The sequence below is a fragment of the Apodemus sylvaticus genome, chromosome 15, assembly GCF_947179515.1.
Source record: "Apodemus sylvaticus chromosome 15, mApoSyl1.1, whole genome shotgun sequence".
NCBI lineage: Eukaryota > Metazoa > Chordata > Mammalia > Rodentia > Muridae > Apodemus > Apodemus sylvaticus.
The window spans coordinates 51,354,184-51,373,999 of NC_067486.1; the positions used below are offsets into that span (position 1 = coordinate 51,354,184).

The following is a 19,816-nucleotide window of genomic DNA, read 5'->3' on the forward strand; positions in this document are numbered from 1 at the left end:
ATTCCAGAGTTTATCATATCTAACTCTCTCAGCCTATCCAATTTCAGGTTTCCTTTACCAGAAACAGCCAGCCAATAATTCACTGGGGATCCCTATAGGAGCTGTGCCTGCAAACATGCCAAAAAACACCCTAAGAATCAGTGCTCAATATGATGATTCTGGGCACCGATGAGTCCATGTGTTCACTAGGGAGATGGTATCTGAGAAGGCTTAATATGCCATTGGTGGCTAACAACAGAAATGGATGCAGTTTAACGTCTTAATACACTCAATCGCACTGTCTCCTTTTGATCACATGGAACTCGTTAAAATTAATAGTGCCAGTGTTGCACTGACATGAAGAAAAAAGACCAGACAAGTGAAAAATAAGAAAAATGCTGACTCTGAAAAGAATGTTTATACAACTGGGAAAAAAGTTAAGTAACAATCCATTCAACCTCTGTTACAACATACTCGGGCAGATCTTTCCTAGCCTCAGTGTGGAGTGCCAAGGAAGATATCCACCTATCCACAGTTTTAATTCATAATAATTCTTGGACATATATCTAAAATATTATAAAGGCACAAAATAATGACTATTATTATCAAAAAAATCTGGTTTACTTTTAGCAATGTCCCAAGTCACTTATTATGTAATATCTACACATTTTAAATGATCTTCACATATTTATTCAGATATATACAGGTACACACATATATCAATATATACATGATTATATTTATACATGTGAGTGTAATTGATGGCATACTATCAAGTCTGAGTAATCAGTTGATATGCCCTGACTTTAACATCAGTAAATAAACCAGGCTAAATCTACAGCCAGTTATCTACAAAGCAAAGGGTAAGAAATAAATGATCCTCTGGAGAATGGTGACTAAGGATGAAGTGCTATAGGGAGAACTCATTCTTCAGACTTTCCTCTGGTAGGCTTAACAATATGACACTCATTCATCCATCCACACATCCATCCATCCAAAGTCACATGACTAATGGCTTTTACAGTCTTATAATATCACACAGTTGGATGTGCCCTCTTTTTGTCTCCTTTCTAGATGACAGTAGAGTTGCCAACTCTGGCATAATGGGTGATTAGCATAGTTAAGAAGGAATTTAGTGCTAGTGGTTTACCAGTCCATCAACCTTGTCTGGTTACATAAAGCCAAGTGCCCTTCAATCTCCTGGTGCAGGACTGCTGTTAGACATGACTCCTGAAGGACAGCCTCTACATCCAAGTAAATGTAGCTCTTTGGCCCCTATTGCTGCCACAGAGGCCCTGTACCGCTGCATAATAGAGTCTGCGTCTACAGTGCCTCTCCACATCCTTATACACACAGGTCAGCACCTGGATGTTAGCAGAGGCCATGGCTGGGTCTTCTTCTTCCTTTCTATCCACTGTCTACTCTTTGAGAACTTCCATCTAAAAGGAATTCATTCAGTTGCTAAGAAAATTGAGGCCTCCAGGGAATGTCACTTGAGGGAGGGTAGGTTTTGTGTTCTTCTTGGCTCAAAGACCCATGACCTAACTCAGCAAGTCCTTGAACCCAGAAAAATTAATGGTGCCCACTAAGTGAACTAGACTCTTGTTCCTACCCTGCCCTCCTTATGACAGCTTTCTGAGAACACACTTCTGAACAGCCTTTCATGGGATTGACAGTAAAGCCATCTTCTGTATCTGTCCCATTCAGAAAACCCAAAAATATCCCTTCTTCCCAGTTTCTCCTTTAAGAGCTGAGGTTACACATCTAAATTCCTTGAGTAGCTGTATCTACAGACATCCAAATTCAACCAACCAAAGAGTGAAAAACTTAGTTTTCTTCTGTAAGTTCCACATCTAAAACCGCAAAAGTACTTTTCAAAGGCCATGAGAATGTCATGTGTGTCTTTGCGAGTAGAAAAAAAAAATAGAAAATTCAATAAAAACTTCTTTATTACATTCAAGGAAAGAGTAGCTTATGTGTGTCTATCCATCATACTGCTGGGACACAAAACAACAGGCAGTCAGGGACCACAAGTATCTTTCAAGGGACTATTAACTTGTGGTGTATCTAACTAAATGTGGTTAAGGAAATAGGTCATAAAACCATTCCACCGAATACCAAATGTACTCTAAAACACCCCCAGTCAGCAGGAAGCCAACATAAAACAAAACAGGGTTTGTCTCTGCTTACTTTAAAGATTCAACATAGCATGTGGGAAAATTAGGAATTATTTTTACCTTAAATTAGACAGCAGTTTTCTTGCTGTTTCCTCCACAGACATGCTTCGAGAAGGTGTCAGTGAAGAGGCAAGCTGAAAATCGCCGTTCACAGAGCTGGCTTTGTGTCCGGAACGTGGACTTAAGTCTTTCATTTGCACGCAGGGCAAGCTGGGATTTATGATGTCAAGAATAACCATGTTAGACCCCACCCACTTCAGAAGCATTCCCATGAATTGTTAATACACAATGAAAGAAAAGGACAGGCATCGATGCAATACTCAGTTTCCACGTGTAGGATTATACAAAAGTCTTAGAGCAATAATTTTTTCATCTGGACTAACAAAAAACCCAGGATAGCTAAAACTATTCTCAACAACAAAAGAAATTCTGGGGGAATCAGTATCCCTGACTTCAAGCAATACTACAGAACAGTAGTGTTAAAAACTGCATGGTATTGGCACAGTGACAGACAAGTGGACCAATGGAATAAAATTGAAGACCCAGAAATGAATCCACACACCTCTGGTCACTTGATCTTCAACAAAGGAGCAGGAAAACATCCAGTGGAAAAAAGATAGCCTTTTCAACAAATGGTGCTGGTTCAAAAGGAGGTCAGCATGCAGAAGAATGCAAATTGATCCATTCTTATCTCCATGTACTAAACTCCACTCCAAGTGGATCAAGGACCTCCACATAAAACCAGACACACTGAAACTAATAGAAAAGAAACTGGGAGCCAGGCAGTGGTGGTACACACCATTAATCCCCAGCACTTGGGAGGCAGAGACTGGGGGATTTCTGAGTTCAAGGCCAGCCTGGTCTACAGAGTGAGTTCCAGGACAGCCAGGGCTTCACAGAGAAACCCTGTCTCGAAAAAATAAAAAACAAAAACAACAACAACAATAAAAACCTAAAAAAAAAAAAAAGAAAGAAAGAAAAGAAAAGAAACTGGGGAAAACCCTTGAGGACATGGGCACAGGGGAAAAGTTCCTGAACAGAACACCAATAGCTTATGCTCTAAGAACAAGAATTGACAAATGGGACCTCATAAAATTACAAAGTTTCTGTAAGGCAAAGGACACTGTTAAAAGGACAAAACGGCAACCAAAAAATTGGGAAAGGATATTCACCAACCCTATATCTGATAGAGGGCTAATATTCAATATATACAAAGAACTCAAGAAGTTAGACCCCAGGGAACCAAATAACCCTATTAAAAAATGGGGTACAGATCTAAACAAAGAATTTTCATCTAAAGAAATTCGGATGGCCGAGAGGCACCTTAAGAAGTGCTCAACATCATTAGTCATTAGGGAAATGCAAATCAAAACAACCCTGAGATTTCACCTTACACCAGTCAGAATGGCTAAGGTCAAAAACTCAGGAGACAGCAGATGTTGGCAAGAATGTGGAGAAAGAGGAACACTCCTCCACTGCTGGTGGGGCTGTAAGATGGTACAACCACTCTGGAAACTGGACGGTTTCCTCAGAAAACTGGACATGACACTTCCGGAGGACCCTGCTATACCTCTCCTGGGCATATACACAGAGGATTCCCAGGCATGCAATAAAGACACATGCTCCATTATGTTCATAGCAGCCTTATTCATAATAGCCAGAAGCTGGAAAGAACCCAGATGTCCCTCAAAGGAGGAATGGATACAGAAAATGTGGTATATTTACACAATGGAATACTACTCAGCAATTAGAAACAATGAATTCACAAAATTTTTAGGCAAATGGTTTGATCTGGAAAACATCATCCTAAGTGAGGTAACACAATCACAAAAGAATACACATGGAATGCAATCTCTGATAAGTGGATATTTATTAGCCCAGAAGCTCTGAATACCGAAGGCACAAATCACATAACAAATGACTCCCATGAAGAAGTATGGAGAGGGTCCTGATCCTGGAAAGGATTGATCTAGCGTTGGAGGGGAATATAAGGACAGAGAAAAAGGAGGGAGGTGGTTGGAGAATGGGTGGAGAGAAGAAGGTTTATAGGACATATGGGGAGGGGGGATCTGGGAAAGGGGAAATCATTTGGAATGTAAACAAAAAATATAGAAAATAAAAATATTTAAAAAAAATTAAATAATAATAATAATAATAATAATAATAATAATAATAATTTATTCTCATACATTGCTTCCAGGTTTTAGGGTAGCACTGATTAAACCAATTTTGTGATAATTCACTAAAAGGCAGTATCTTATCTAGACAGGGCTGGGCCTGAACTCAGTACATAGCTGACAGTCTTGAATTCCTGATCTTCTTGCCCACTTCCCAAGTGCTGGAATTTTAGGTGTATGCTATCACCCCTAGTCAGCAATAGAGAGTCATATACCACTCACCGCTTCTCTGTAGGAAGAGACTTAAGTTCTAGTTTATACTTGCAAAGATGCACAACAACAAACGTAGAAGGATCAAAAGTGGAAAGAGAAATTCCTAGTGAAGATCCGAGGAGAGAATTTCTGGGGGAAGAGTTAATGATCCTGGGGCATCAGTCAGGTGAGGGTGCACGAAAGAGTGATGTATGAGACCAGAGCAACGCTTTGGGCATGGTGGGAACACAACAGTACAAGACACCGAAGGTGGGGGAATGGGGTAGGGGGAGGTGGTTAGAGGTTAGATGGGTGGAGAGGGCAGACAAGGCAGTTTTATCTTCAAGTAGCAAGAAAGAATTTTTTAATCCTATCACACTGACACCTATAAACCTGTTTTGACAAATTTTGTCTGATTATATTGTGAAGGCTTTGAAGAACAGGGTAATCATTTATATTACAGAGGAAGGTGCTCTACCGCCAACTGTTTTTTAGCATTAAGCATACTGTCTTTCTTACTTTATTCATCCATTTTAGGATGAATATTATATTAACTAATGCTTAGTCATCTGTTAAAGAGTATATATACTATATCCAAAAGATTATTAATTATAATCTCCTTTATATTGATATTTTAAGATTTTTTTAGAGCATTTTTAAAGTTGCTGGAAATTGTCTCTGGTGTTGATAGTAAGGGTAAAATATTTTAGACCAGATCCCAGGGCAGCGTTTCTTCTGTCAAATGCTCATAGGGCTAGAGACATTTCTCAATGGTACAGTGTCTGCCTAGCATCCTAAGCACTAGGGGAACAACTAATGATGGGGCGTACCTCACACTAGTACTGAACTAGTTTAGTTCAGTACTGAGTATTAAGTTCTCAGCAAACAGTGTCTATTAACTACTGTTATTATAATCACCTTTATCATAGCTACCATCACTTCTGGATTTGATCAATTTCTTCCATTAAGGTTGTTTTAGTTTGATTATAGTTCTTACACTCATTTTATACTAAGTCAACAGCGTTTTTTGTTTCACGGTTGCTTATTTCTGTTTTCATTTTTGGTATGTCTGTCTTTCTTTCTTTCTTTCTTTCTTTCTTTCTTTCTTTCTTTCTTTCTTTCTTCTTCCTTTGTGTAGCCCTGGCTGTCCTAAAACTGTCTCTATAGACAAGACTGCCTTGTAATTCAAGAGATCTGCTTACCTGTGCCTCCCAAGTGCTGTGATTAAAGTGTACCACCACCACCCAGTCTGGTTCAAAAGTGTTAAAATGAACCTCAAGAACTAAAAGTCATACACTCATAACAAACACACACACAAACACACACATACACACACACACACACACACACATGTACATACATACATTCTAGTATCTGGCTCTATCTTAAGTTTTAGCTCATATTTTAACAAATAATTCTATGTTAAGGTCTTTTTCATGACAAGGCCTGGCAGCAGCACTGGTGGGTAACTATATCATTTATTCAAATAAACATCAAGTGTCCAGTATGGATAGGTATCTGTCTGGCTACTTAGAGGCAGGGGGATGAAAAGGCAGATTGTGTTCTTACAGAGTTAGGTTTATTTCTCATGGAAATAGCAGGAAGAAGCCAAGCAAGATAAAATGGAACTGGTGAGGTGTTTAGCAAACAACCTAGGAAGCTGAAGGAAATGCCATGTGCCTAGGCACTGCGGCAGAGACTCTGCAGATATCCACCTCTGCCTAGGACAGCTAGGAGGCCCCAAGGTAGAGAGCATTGGCCTGAGATCCAACTATAATGGGAGCGGGGCTGGTGGCGCACAGGCTGGCAGAGGGCATCCAAGTATCTAAGTACAGACAGGGAAGGCTGTCTACATCACAAATAATTTAGAGCTCCTGGGAAATGAAGTAGAGACTGAAAGGAGGTGTGCAGTGAGGACGATGTGCGCCATGGGGAAATTTAAAGGTCACCATCACTGTGACAGGGCTATAGCAAGCTTTGGAGTAGCCACGCAGAGTTGGACATGCACGGTGGAGTGACGTCAGAAAACCTGCTCTGTTGCCTCCCTTGCCTTTAATTCAATGCACTGCAATGCAAAGAATTAGTAAGATAGCAAGCTGAGCACAGGCTCAGGAGGCAGAAGAGCCTGTTTTGTCAAAAACTGCCTTTTAACCCTACTATGAATGTCTACAATACTAGTTGGTTTTTAGAATGGCAGAATACTCAGGTCAAGGAAATTCCAGAACACAAGGATTAAATAATTACAAGTATTTTGACAATAAATTAATGAGCTAGCCCCCTGAAAAATCACTAATCCTATGATTTCATACTTTTCCCTTGTATGTGTGTGACTCTCACTTCTTTGGTGATAATACAGTAATTTGTAGATGGTTAGCTATTGTGAACAGGAAGTGAAACCTGCTCCCTTTCACTTTTCCCAAATCCTCACAAAAGAAATGAAAAGGTTTGTGGAAAAGGAGAATTTCCATCCTTTCGGCTCTGTTGTAAGATTGGATGTCATTCTTAATTGCCTTTGTTGCTATTATTTTCTGTCTTTTTCTACTTACACATTGATAATTACTTTCTAGCAGGGTAATTATGCTCATTTGGAATCTGTATAATTATAGTATACACACCTTTTCCAGTGAAGTGCTGAAGAATTTCCTTTCACTACTGGAACATCATCACACAGCTCTTGTTTATCTTCAAAAGAACACAGACAAAAATATCAGAAAAAAAAGAAAGAAAATGCCAGCTCATTAACTACGTGTGTGGAATTTGAATGTGTTAAACAACCATTTGTAAATCACGCCAATTTCAAGGCAATTTATAATAATTTTAAGGTAATTCTTAAGGTAATTTATAATAATTTTAATGAAGTATATATGGGTGTAATAATGATCTAAGAACTTCTCAACCTCTTTTCTGTAATGTTTTACTATGTTTGTTCCAAGTGTGTGGAAAGCTGATACGGTCTGCTCAAATCACCTCTCACTCTACTTTTCCCTAAGATGACCCACCTGTCTTTCCTGTTGTGTGCCACTCTCTCCTTGTGATTCAGATTCAAAGAGTTCTGATGAGTCTGGATGAAAACTGAGTCTCCACTAGAGACTTTAAAGCAAGAAGAAGCCTACAGTTTCTAGAAAATCTGATCATTCAGGAAAACTCAGAATTATAGTTTAAGAGAAGTTGGCCATTTAGTCTACAATTTCTGTGTGGAATTGCATTGTGGCTCATGAAGTAGTTGAGTGTGTTGCTTCCATCCTGCTCAGTAATTCCTTGTTTTGATTATCCTGATACTTTTGTTCACCAAATTAACCACTGCCATTGTTTATTGCTACTGACGGCCAGGTAGAACAGGCGAGCACCAGGAAAGCTTAGATGCCGGGTAAATGAAGAGGACCTGCCAACTTCCCTTAAAACAAACACAAAAGAAACTAATGGATGTACAGGCTCTCCAAGCGCATGCTTGGCACCACTAGCTTTGCCTGCTGATTTGTATTCAAAGTAAAGCAATTTATCAAGTCAACTAGTCCATAATGACAAACATTGGAAATATTTCAAAATTCATCCTGGCCAAACCTCAAGTGAGTACTTGAAGTTAAATATGAATTTTAAGATCAAAATTATATTAATAATTTTTGTATCACCAATTGGAACCACACTTGATGACAAAGTAGTGGTTGGAAACCTCTGAAAAACTGGCACTAAAATTAAGATGTTGGCTTTAAAATTAAGAGAGCATTACCAAAAAATTTCCTTGTTATAGAATTAAAAATCATTCTAATTAAGGTGAAATGGAAAAACTGTGGTTTCTTAGGGCCTTGTTGATGAGGTCAAAGGTGAAGTTGTGAGTAAATAGCTGCTAAGGTTATTGAAGCAACAGAGGATGCCAGGAAGAAGATACTGCCAAGGGAAGTGACGGCAAAATGATGGCATGGATGGAAGAGAAAAGGAGAAAAAGAGAAAAGAGAGGAAAAAAAGTGCTAGGAATGGCAAAGTATGTTGGCCGGGGCTCACCAAGCAAGGAAACTAAGAAAGACTTTGGAACTGAGATTACAATAAGGACAATTGCTGGGCATGGCAGTGTACACCTTTAATCCCAGCACTCAGGAGGCAGAGGCAACCAGAGCTCTGTCATCTGAGGCTAGTCTGTTCTCACAACTCATTCTAGGCCAGCCAGATCTTGTCTCAAAACAGAAACAAACAAAACAACCAGAGTTGAAAACACTGATGGCGACAGTGAATGTTCTGTGCATGTTGCCTGGAGGCAGTGACAGCGTGTTAAAGAGAGAATGCGCAATGGCAGTCTTAGGATGGGACACAAATCCTGGACTGATGAGGAATGGCTATTAAGAAGGATGAAGGTTTCCCAGGGAAAACAGTCCTTGGAGATTTTTGCTGGCTTGAATGTTGTTAGGTGAGAACTTTCTGCTGTTTTTAAGTTCAACTCTCTTCCTAGATGCATTATTACATCGTATGAACATGAAATAGATGAATAGATTTGTTGAGATATTCTTGGGGGTCTCAGAGAACTCATGAAAGCAGAAAGGAAAATAGAAGATGGAAACCTGGGGGAAATATAATTTTAAAACGGATTATGAAGATTGTTAAGCATTCTCCATTGGTGACATGAGTTGAGCCAGAGTAGAGTATGTAAAGAGCATGTTTATGGAGAAGCTCTCCAGTGAGTTCACCCACAGCCGCAGTGGGGGACCAGTGAAGTTGCCACGGGGAAAGACAGAGGAGGGGAAGGGAGACAGGCACACAGAGAGATACACAAAGAGACAGAGACACTCACAGAGAGAAAGGAAGATGGAGTGGGAGAGGGGAGAGGAGGAGGTCGGGGAGGGGAGAGGGAGCTAAATATTTCCTTCCAGGGCAGGGGATGCCCAGTGCCTCTGCAGGAAAGTTGAGGGCAGAGCACAGGTATGCCAGCCTCACCCTGTAACTGGTAGGGACTGAGGGAAGCTGGGAGAACCTGAAGACCAGCTACACTTTGGTATGCAAAATATGCACCTCGGCCTTTTGTTCCAGGTCTGAATCCCAACGGAAAACTATTTTCCAAAGGGAACTCAATGTGGCCTGGCTCAAGCCTGTGGGAGTTGAAGACAGTGGGGCAGTGTGGAGGACACTGTTGCCAGGCCTGTCAAAGCAGATTCTCCTTCCGTCCTTTCTCCTTCTGGAACAGTGGATCTCAACCTTCCTGATGCTGCGTCCCTTTAACACACTTCCTCATGTGGTGACTCCAACCATAATACTATTTTGTTGCTGCTTCCTAACTGTAATTTTGCTACTGTTATGAATTGTGATATAAGTATCTGATATGTAAGATATCTGATATGGGACCCCAAAGGGGTTTCGACCCCTTTGAGAGCTTCTGGTCTAGAACAAGCTTGTTCAAGTCCAAGTTGCTGTCAGGACAGTCAAAGACTAAAAACAGACTCAACTCTTGAGCCCTCTGCCTTGTCTTACCTGTCTCTGCGAGGGGCGCATCCTCTTTTTCTTGTTTTAGTGAGTCCTTGGTGCCGCTTTCATCCCAAACCTGGAAAACAAGTTCTACATTTAAAATTGTGCAAACACGTAGGACATAGGACAGAGTTGAGCAAAGTCTGGAAAAGCAGCGTTCACATCACAGACCACGAGAATATCAGCGCCAAACTATGGTCAAGTTTTTGAGGGTGAACGGGTCACTGGAGACAGCCATAATGGTGAGCCCCTCTGGGCCCACCACCTTTCCGACAGTACACTCACGCCCGAGTATCTCTATAGATTTTTAAAAAGACCTAATTATTTCTAAAATTGATCTTATATATGGCTGTAACAGTGGCTGCAGCAAGGGAGTCCCAACTACACTGGGAATAAACGTGTGGTTTGGGTGAGGTTCATCACACAGCCAAGACAAAGTAGGAGCTCAGAAGCAGTGCAAAAAAAAAATCATGCAGGTTGCTGCTGGGGTGGGGCTCAACTTTAATCCTTTAATTCTAGTGCTCCAGTGGCAGATGCAGGCGGCTCTCTATGAAGGAGATTTGTCAAGTGTGGGGGGGGGGGAGGAACAACATTCCTTACATTGGTAAACCTCACCCAGCACCACAGGGGAATTCTCTAGGGTGCCATCTACAGGGCTTAATGGAAACAAATTTACATTTCCAGAAGACAGTTCCATAGATGAGAGGAGGGGCATGGGAAGGGGGAGGGGCATGGGGAAGGGGGAGGGGTGTGGGGAAAGGGGAGATGATTTTGAACCTCAGTATGATACATATGTTGTAAATTTTATCAAGGTAGAAAAACAAGCAGTTAAAAAAAATCAATGACTTAAAAGCTTGGGAAAATAGAAAGAAGGCAAAGTCCTGCCCTGTCTTTGTTCTGGAGACTCCACCCCTCCCCCCATGTAACACCTGCAGAGGCAGCTTGTTTTCCAGATTCTTCATCCTGAGCATTTCCTGAGCCTTCCTCATCCAGACACACCTGCTAAGCAAACAGGGCCCAGCCAGAAGAGGATGTCAAACTGCCTTTTCCTTTCTACTAGGAAACAAAGGTGGATTCCTGCGCAACACTTTGGAAACTGCACTGTCTCCAAGCAGGTTAATAGGCCCACCTGTCGCCTAGCAACTGAGTAACTATAGCTGTCCATCACCGCCCTTTGCTACTCCATTCAAACAGAAAGAAGAGCCTCCCAGGCAGGGGAAACAGTCACTTTTCAGCTACTGTGGTGCATTTAAAATATTTTCACATTTACATTGTAACTATCTGAATTCCCCAGGAAAAAAAATGAAAATGCACATTTCTGAAGTTCTTTTTGTGAAAAATCTTGAAAGTGACTTTCAAATATATGCCTTCCTATATTTCTGACATCACATAAAGTTAACAGTTTTCTCTGCTGTATAAAGAAAAGCTACATGATACTAAGCTTCTCTCTATTTGGACTAAATAGCTTTGAGCAGGTTATAAGTAGCATATTTTCCAAAGCAGTTAGGAGTGACTGTAAGACAATCTTAGGAAAACTTTGCACACCTTTGATATCCGCACTTTATTCTAATGTGTGATGAATCTGTTCATGTGTATCAGTTTTCCTTGGTGACTTAGCTTATGATGAAATAAGACAAGACTTTGTCCACAGGAAGAATCTAATCTGAACAAGACTGGCACTATTCCCAGCAAAGAACACTTCTTGTTAGTGCTCCATTTTTTTCCAGCATAATATGTTTATTGATTATTGGGGATTTCACATCAATGTACCCCAATCTCACTCATTTTCCAGTCCTCCCAGGTCCACCCCAACCCCTTATAACCTCTCTATTCCAAAAAAGAAGGAGGAAGAGGAAGAGGAGGAGAAGGAGAAAATACAAACAAACAAAAACAAAAAGGAAACAAAGAACAAAATCCCTGGGTCCCTCCCCACGTGCACCCCAGCCTGCCAGACGCCCTCAGCTGTAGAGAGCCACACTTCAATGCCCTTATCATGATTTTTTAGAGTTGTCTCTAATGGCTTCCTTTCTGGGCTGTTACTTTAGAGTTGTGGGTTGTAAAATGGGGATAGGGTTTATCACAGAAGCCTTCTGTATCCCTCTTTCTCAACTGTGAGTCTGCAGTCCTTGGTACCATGGCAAAAGTAGCTTCCTTGCCCTTTCCAGTCCAATAGAAGCATGGGTCACAGACTTCCACATGGTCTCCAGCATCATCACGTGCCACAGATCTCAGCAGGATCCCTCGTGGCAGTACAGACCACAGATGTCAACATGTCTCTCTGCTGCAGCATGGTCATGGACACCAGCATGACCCCTGGTGGCCGCACAGCCCAAAGTCATCAACACAGCCTCTGTGACCAACAGGACACGGACACCAATCTGCACCTAATGGCAGCATGGCCCACAAACATCAACATGGCTTCAGAGGGCAGCGTGGACAGTGGTCTTTGGTGATAACACAGGCCACAGACTCTAACAGGACCCCCAGCTGCAGCAGGACACAGACATGCCCCTTAGTGGCAGCATGGACCACAGAGGACTTCATCTTGTTAGTGTTCCTAACACAGACTCATAAAGTTATTGCTTTTCTATTCCATTATGCATTCTATTGTGAGTACAGTATTGTTGGAGCTGCTGCCACTAGAAAGCCATACAACCTCAGCCTGTTTTATTTATTCCTTTGGGGTTTTTTTGTTTGTTTGTTTGGTTGGTTGGTTTCTTACGACAGTGTTTCACTGTGGAAGTTGCTCTGTATAGATCAGGCAGGCTATCTGTTCACACATCCACCTGCCTCTGCCTCTTGAGTGATAGTGTAAGACCCCAAAAACCGAGGATGCCCCAGCACCCTATGTCCCGGAAGGTGACACCCAAATCACTCGCGAGAAACGGTCTCGATGCAATAGCATGAGGATTTATGCCAGAATTCTGGGTTCCACAGCCATACACCATGCAGGGGTAGAGGACTGAGGACCCTGTGCAACTGAAGTCAGGGGTATTTAAAGGGGAAACATCTCAAGACAAGGATTGGAGGACACAATTCACAAGGCAAGGGGTTGGAGGACAAAACATGCACGGAATGGGGACGTACAGAATGAGGGAGTAAGGAAGGTTAGAGATTATCTGGAGCAAACGTCCTTGGGGCATTGTATAGTTAAACATTGGAACTAGAACAGGGTGGGCTATCTTTCTCAAACTGAAAGTAGAAAAACAAGTTACTCTGTGCTGGGCTAGTTGTTTAGAGGTCTAAAAACATTGAGTTGGGGGGTCTCTCAATAGGACTAAAGGTATATGCCACCACGCCTGGCTTATTTTCCTTAGTATTTAAAGTATAGGGAAAAAAATATTAAGTCACTGCCTAATCGCTTCTCAGCCTTTTGGCTAAGATGAAGTAAAGTCACTACCTACACTACTTTTCTCTAAGTAATATTCTAGACATCTGTTTCAGTAAAACATTATCTTCTCTCACAATAATTTTGTTTAGAGGGTCTGAATTTGCTCACGGTGACATAAGAAATCTGTCTTCAACAATGTTTCCTTATCTTCCTCAGTAGCTGGACTACTGTTTGCACTCTGCAGTTTTGGACTATCTGCTGAGATTTTTCCTTAAACCATAAGACAGATAACACCTCCCAAGTGGTAAATGATATTACCGTTCAATCTTGCATGAGTTTAAAAAGGTCTCAACTTCAATTTGGTCTGTAACAAGCAGGGTGGGCCTTTATGGGTCAGTATAATTTTGTGGCCAGCCTGCCTGGCTGGAATAAATACATTCTAAAGAGACATGTGTGTCCCCTTCATTGGCTATAATACAATCTATAGAGAGGCTGGACCCCAAAAAAGTAGAATCTCCACGGATAAAACCACATACAGAAGGGAATGAAAGAACAGCCCCTTCTCAAGATCCGAAATAGCATAGGAAAGGAAGAAGGGTGGAGGTATTAGGGCTTGCCCAAGGTCCATTAAGGGAAAACTACTTCTCCTTTCCACATGAATAGAATCTGAATTCTATTGTAAATGTCTGGGGTAGCAACTTGAAGTACTCAGTATTGGTAACATTACCTACTGCTGTCCTTCCCATAATGCAGCTATTTGCAATCTTTACAGGTAAACTTGGACTATTGTCTTGAGCCCCAAGGAAAACTGAACAAAACCAAGTAACAACAGCAGCAACAACACCCTAATGTGCCATATTCCTTATTCTATTTTTTCTATGGATCTAAAATTCCAAGCATTCTGTGCTGACTTTGGGCATTTTTGTCCATATTTGAAGACTTCTGTTCCTCCAGGAAACATTGTACAAACTCTGCTTCCAAGTCTAATTGTTTTTGCTTTCTCTCAAACTAAGTGGCCCTCAAGTTTCTTTCTGAGTCCTATTTCCAAATTCCCATATCATCAAGACTAAGCACCCCAAAAGAAACCGTGAATTTCCCTGTAACATATTTAGATATTAAGATACTGAACTATACATTATGTACAGCATAATGTATTATGTCTCAGCCACTAACTAAAATTAGAACATCTCAACACTGACACATGTCTATATTTATCATGAAATGTGCTCTCCGTATAAACCCCCCAATTGCAAAAATGTCCAGTCGTGGTTCAATGATGAACTAGCCGGCCGCTCTCATAGGCTTGAAAGCCATCTTCTAGTAAAGATAAACTAAATTCATTCCTGTTTATGATTAAACCTCTGATTCTCAGAGACTGGGCTATATCCCACTTATAACCTTAACTACAAATAGTTCTGTACTGTATAAAATGTTCCTGTACTGTAATGTTTCAGGAAATGATAACCATGTATTTGTTTCAAAATCATCTTGCTACCATTGCTGCAGAAGGTTGCTGGAACTACTTTATTATGGTCACTTTGCTACCATGTCTTTGTTTCAGGATGTCATTATGATGAACTCATTATGCTTATATTCTGCTCCTGTAACCCCGCCTATTTTGCTCACCAAATCTGCCATTTAAAAATCCCCTTATCCCTGAGTTATAAAAGTCTTGCCTTCCTCATGTCAAGGCCTGACCTCTCATACCCTGCTGTAGGGGGAGGCAGCCCATGCACAGGAATCAAAAAAAGCTTGCTTTAATTAATTGTTTGCTTTAATTAATTTGGCCCTGTTGATTTGGGTGGGTGATCTTTCTCTTTGAATCTTTGGATTTAATATTGCAGGAACAGATTCCAAATGCAACTGAGATCTTTATGCTTCTCAGTTTAATAATAACGGCCCCTATACAACAGAACTCCAAGAAATAGTCAATCTTCAAATGGCAGCCACCCCAAATGCTTCAAAGCGTCCTGAAAGTGTTTCAAAGAGCCCAAAAGCAAACTGAGAAGCAATGTTGGAGGTCTACTGACCAAAGAGAAACCTATCAAGGGTTAGACTTTCTTGAGACTCCAAAGCAAAGTTCTAAAGTTTGTGCTGGGTTCTGCTTCAATGAGCAGAGGCAAAAGCAGCAAAAAGGGAAGACAAGGAAAGTGCCCCCGGAGAATAAAGACTCCAGTGGCTGCCGAACGGCCATCTTTCCTCTCCGCTTGGGGTCAACTTTCTGTGGGCAGTGGACACCCAAGAATGTATTTTTCTTCCTGTGTTTGACTACCTGTCCTTTTCAGTAAGCCACCTAAAAAGGCCAAATTAGGCTAAGGGTGCTGGGACATGCCTTTAAAACCAGCATTCCACTTGAGGTACTGGTCGGAGAATCTGGATGCCTTCAAGGCCAGCCTGGTCTAAGGCTACATAATGAGAATCTGCCTCAAAAAACAAAAACAAACAACAAGAAAAGAGGAGGCAGGGAGAAAGGGAGAAAAAATAAAAGAACAAAAGGCTAAATTAATAGTCAAAAAGTAAAAAAAAAAAAAAAAAAAAAAAAAAAAAAAACAGGAAAAAAAAGAGAGACTTATTCAATGTAGCCACATTATGAAAAGGAACAAAGAGATCTGGTCACACCCCAAGCCCATCTCTCAGGTCCAGACATAGGGTAGGCTTTAAAACAGGAAGCATGAAACAGTATAATTAGACACTCCAGCCAGGCACAGTGCCCTGCCTCCGGGTCCTGAGTCTTTTAGTCAAGGTTATCTGATGAATTTTAAATCTTTCTCCAAAAGCAGAGCTCTCCCAGGAGATTTACTCTGAGCTTTAGCCATTTCCTCTCTTAGCGGGAGATTTCTAGGGAAATTCAAATTTCCGGGAGTCCATTCTTTCTGATGTTCTAGAGGGAAAAAAGAGTCTCTTCAGAATGCATTTATTCCTGCCAGGTGGGCCAGTTACAGGGTCATCTGCTCACTCTGTAAAGTCTCTATGTCAGAAGACCACAAGTCCAGATTATGTGGGAGAGGAACGCGGCGGCTGTGCAACATCTGATGTAAATGTTACTAGGAAACCTGGGAACTGATAGCATCGCTAGGTTTCTTTCCTTCTCTTCCTTGGTGCCTTTGCCCCTACTAGGTACACATTATTGTCAAGGACTTAAGAAAGATATAGGATAAGTAAATGCCCTTCTCTCAATTCAACAGGCTGTTTTTCCTCTCCGTAGTGTGTTATTATAGGCCCCTCCCCTTCGCAATTCATATGTATATATGAATATGTTCATTAGTATGTGTGAATATATACTAATGCTACTGTCCTTAGTAGCCAAGCAACTATGACTGAACACTAGAACACCAGCGGCCTTGATTCTTTATTACTGTTATTATATTACTGTTATTTGTTATTATTCATATGCTTTCAATTCTTGCCATGACACTTCAGAATTCACAATTTGATTGAGTTCCCACAAAACAAATCTAAGTCCACCAAAAAATACTGAGAACTGTATTAACAAATAAAGGAAACATTTCCATCTAGCAAAACTATAAATGAACTTAAAATTAAACATCTACTTCATAGGTATAGAGAGTTGCGAAATAAGTTTGCCAGGCCACTAACACCTAATTCATTTGTGACTGACATTTTCCCTGTTTAGCTTTTCTGGTTTTCACACAGCTTCTGGGGGGGCCACACCCTGCCCTTGCTCTATCCCATATTCTCCCTAGAGAATTTTGCTTTCTTTGCTTCCTTCTTCTAGATTATACAATAAATACTGACTTTGGCTCCTTCCAAATTACCAAAGGTGGCTTTAAGAGACACATTTCATTTTATACAGAATTATTTTCATTTCATCACAACCAATTATCCCATGCATCCCTGTAGCAACCATGGCAATAAGTGATAGTACTCCGATATTTACAAAATACAAACCACAGCAGGTCAAAATGTGATAAAACTGGCAAGCAGCATGTAGGTTTGAATTTGAAACTGAAGCTTCTCTTAAGCTACAGCCTGTCATCTTTTCATAATGCAATGTTCCTCCTCGTGGGATAGAGTATGGGTACCTGTTATGTTTCCCTTCTTTTTTAGGGCTAAAGTTATGTACTTGATCTTTTTATTGTCCCGCACAATCTCTGCCACCATAAAGCTTAGTAAATTTGCCCCCATGATTTGGCTCATGGTGGTTGGTAGTTCACTCACAGGGCCCTAATATTTAGATTCAGTGTAAGTCACCCATGAGATGCTCCTTCACATGTCTCACATTCATCCTGTGGCTGTCTAAGCAGTCTGCTGGTCGGCTGATGGATGACTCAGGACAGGCTGAGCATAGATAATTTCCCTCAAAGCCCTCTTGGGCATCTCCGGACTATATCTTATCACTGCGTTCCCTAGGAATGTTTTGGTAGTATTAGAAAAAAACCTCGTACTTTCTTGGTTCAACGTAAGGCAATGAGGAAAGATGATTAAAAAAATGATCCTCTTTGAAGTGAAGGCAACGCCAATATTCTCAGACTCTGTAGCCGTGTGAATTCTGGTACAGTGACACCAATGCAGTTTCTTATGCAAACATCTTAGGACCCAGAATAAGGAACAGGATGAATAAATACATCAGATGTGGGCTCTTTGCTACTTTTTTTTTTTTCTATGATTTTGGGTTAGCCGCCCCATTATGTTCCTTGCCATATAACACTGATGACCCAAATTTAGCTGCAGTTGTTCCGGGTTATCCTCTGGGTTGGATTCAAACCACCATAAACAGAGTCTAGCTGATGACTTAGCAGGTCACCAAGTGTCCCTTGGTTTTTACATGGAAGCTCTGTCACTGGTCTGAGGCATTCAGATGTCCCTGGTGTTTTCAGGCAGCTGCAAGTGGCCTCTCTGAGAGAATGACTGAATATAAGGGCAAACCAGGTGTCTTTGAGGCTTAGTTCGGCTCTGACACAGAGAAATGACTCCATCCACTCGTTTCTCTATTCACAGATCTTTTCTGGGCCCCAAACTATGTTGAACTCTGTTCTGAACACTGGTGGTTTGCATCTCCCCCAAACATCTAAGACCCCATTGACTCTTAAAAATATTTCTGCCAGAATGACCTGACTGTCAAGTTTTTGAAGATGTGGGCAGAATTCTGTTGACAGAACTCTTAAGTTTGGAAATGCTTGAGACAGAAAACAGGTCAGAATATCAAGTATTCATCAAAGAGGAGGGCAGAGCATGTTGCTTTGAACACAGATATTAAATACATATGCCAGTCTTTCCTCAAGATCTGATCCACGGAGGGAGAAGTGTCTTCAGAGGACAGCGAGTTAAAGTCAGTCTGATCAAAAGGCTATATGGGAGGCTGGAAGAGAGAGCTCGGCATCAAGGGTATTTGTTGCCCTTTCGGAAGCCTGGGATTCAGTTTACTGCAGTTGCATGGCAGCTTAAAACCACCTATGACTGTAGTTCCAGGGCATCTGATGTTCCTTCTGACTTCCTCTTACTCCTGCATACATAAGTGCACATATAGAGAAGGTATGTGCACATATAATAAATGAGCACTCAGATAATGAACAGATAAATGTAAAAAATAATCTCAGCATAATTCCCATTGGCTGTGAAGACTGCTGATATAGGACAATACTTTTTTTTGGGGGGGGGGGATTTGGTTTTTTTCAAGACAGGGTTTCTCTGTGTAGCCCTGGCTATCCTGGAACTCACGCTGTAGACCAGGCTGGCCTCGAACTCAGAAATCGCCTGCCTCTGCCTCCCAGAGTGCTGGGATTACAGGCATGCACCACCACCGCCCGGCAAGGACAATTCTTTTTTTTAAAGGCTATATAGTATCTCATTATTTTAAATCTAAACCATCTGTGTCTAATCATGGTACAAAGATATCTGCACATGATTTTAGCAAACTATATTCGCTTCAAACTATATTCGCTTCACACTAGCAACTGAAGATTCCTGTAGATGAAGACGTAGATGAGAAAAGAATAATCATTCATCCCATATTAGAATCTTAAAATTTCTTCATAAATCTGGAGTGTGTAGTCCAGAAAGGCGAATGAGGGCACACACATGCATATCTCAAAGTCTGTTCTTCTGTCCTTCTCATTTGAGGCTCACGAAATTATTCTCATTCAATTTCTCAAACTTGAAGTTTTTTCAAATTGAGCTTTCTTCAAACTCAGCATTCGTTTTTGCGACCATCTGTTGGTATGCCGACCTGATCACAGCACTGGCGTTGGCAGAGAGCCTCTGGGGAGGTTAGTCTGTGGCCTGACTTGAAAGAACTCGGAACTCTTTGATAGGCTGCTTGCTATTCTGTTCCCATTGCCCCCTTTTCTTATGTTGCTTCTGTTATGCAGGATGAAGTAATAGCTACTCAGACTGCCTGGCTTTTGAGTGTGGTGGCAGGGCATGGGAGACTGATCGGACCAGATCCAGTCTCAGTTCTTGGATATGGAACCCAAGTCCCAAATTTTTGGCTGGAGTGTGCGGTCGGATTGCCATTTTATCACACAGCAATGTACAGGAGTTTTTACTTGAAC

At 41.2% G+C, this 19,816-nt stretch overlaps 1 protein-coding gene across 1 annotated transcript in view; it reads right to left on the minus strand.

The window, feature by feature from the left end:
* The window catches only part of Morc1 (MORC family CW-type zinc finger 1), a 208,985-nt gene that overhangs the window by 9,663 nt on the left and 179,506 nt on the right, over window positions 1–19,816 (minus strand). Inside the window, exons 21-23 of the mRNA XM_052158339.1 lie at window positions 9,980–10,049; window positions 7,141–7,207; window positions 2,217–2,366 (exon numbers count right to left, since the gene is read on the minus strand). Of these exons, the coding sequence (XP_052014299.1) occupies window positions 2,217–2,366; window positions 7,141–7,207; window positions 9,980–10,049 (287 nt within the window). The remainder of the gene's footprint in view (window positions 1–2,216; window positions 2,367–7,140; window positions 7,208–9,979; window positions 10,050–19,816) is intronic.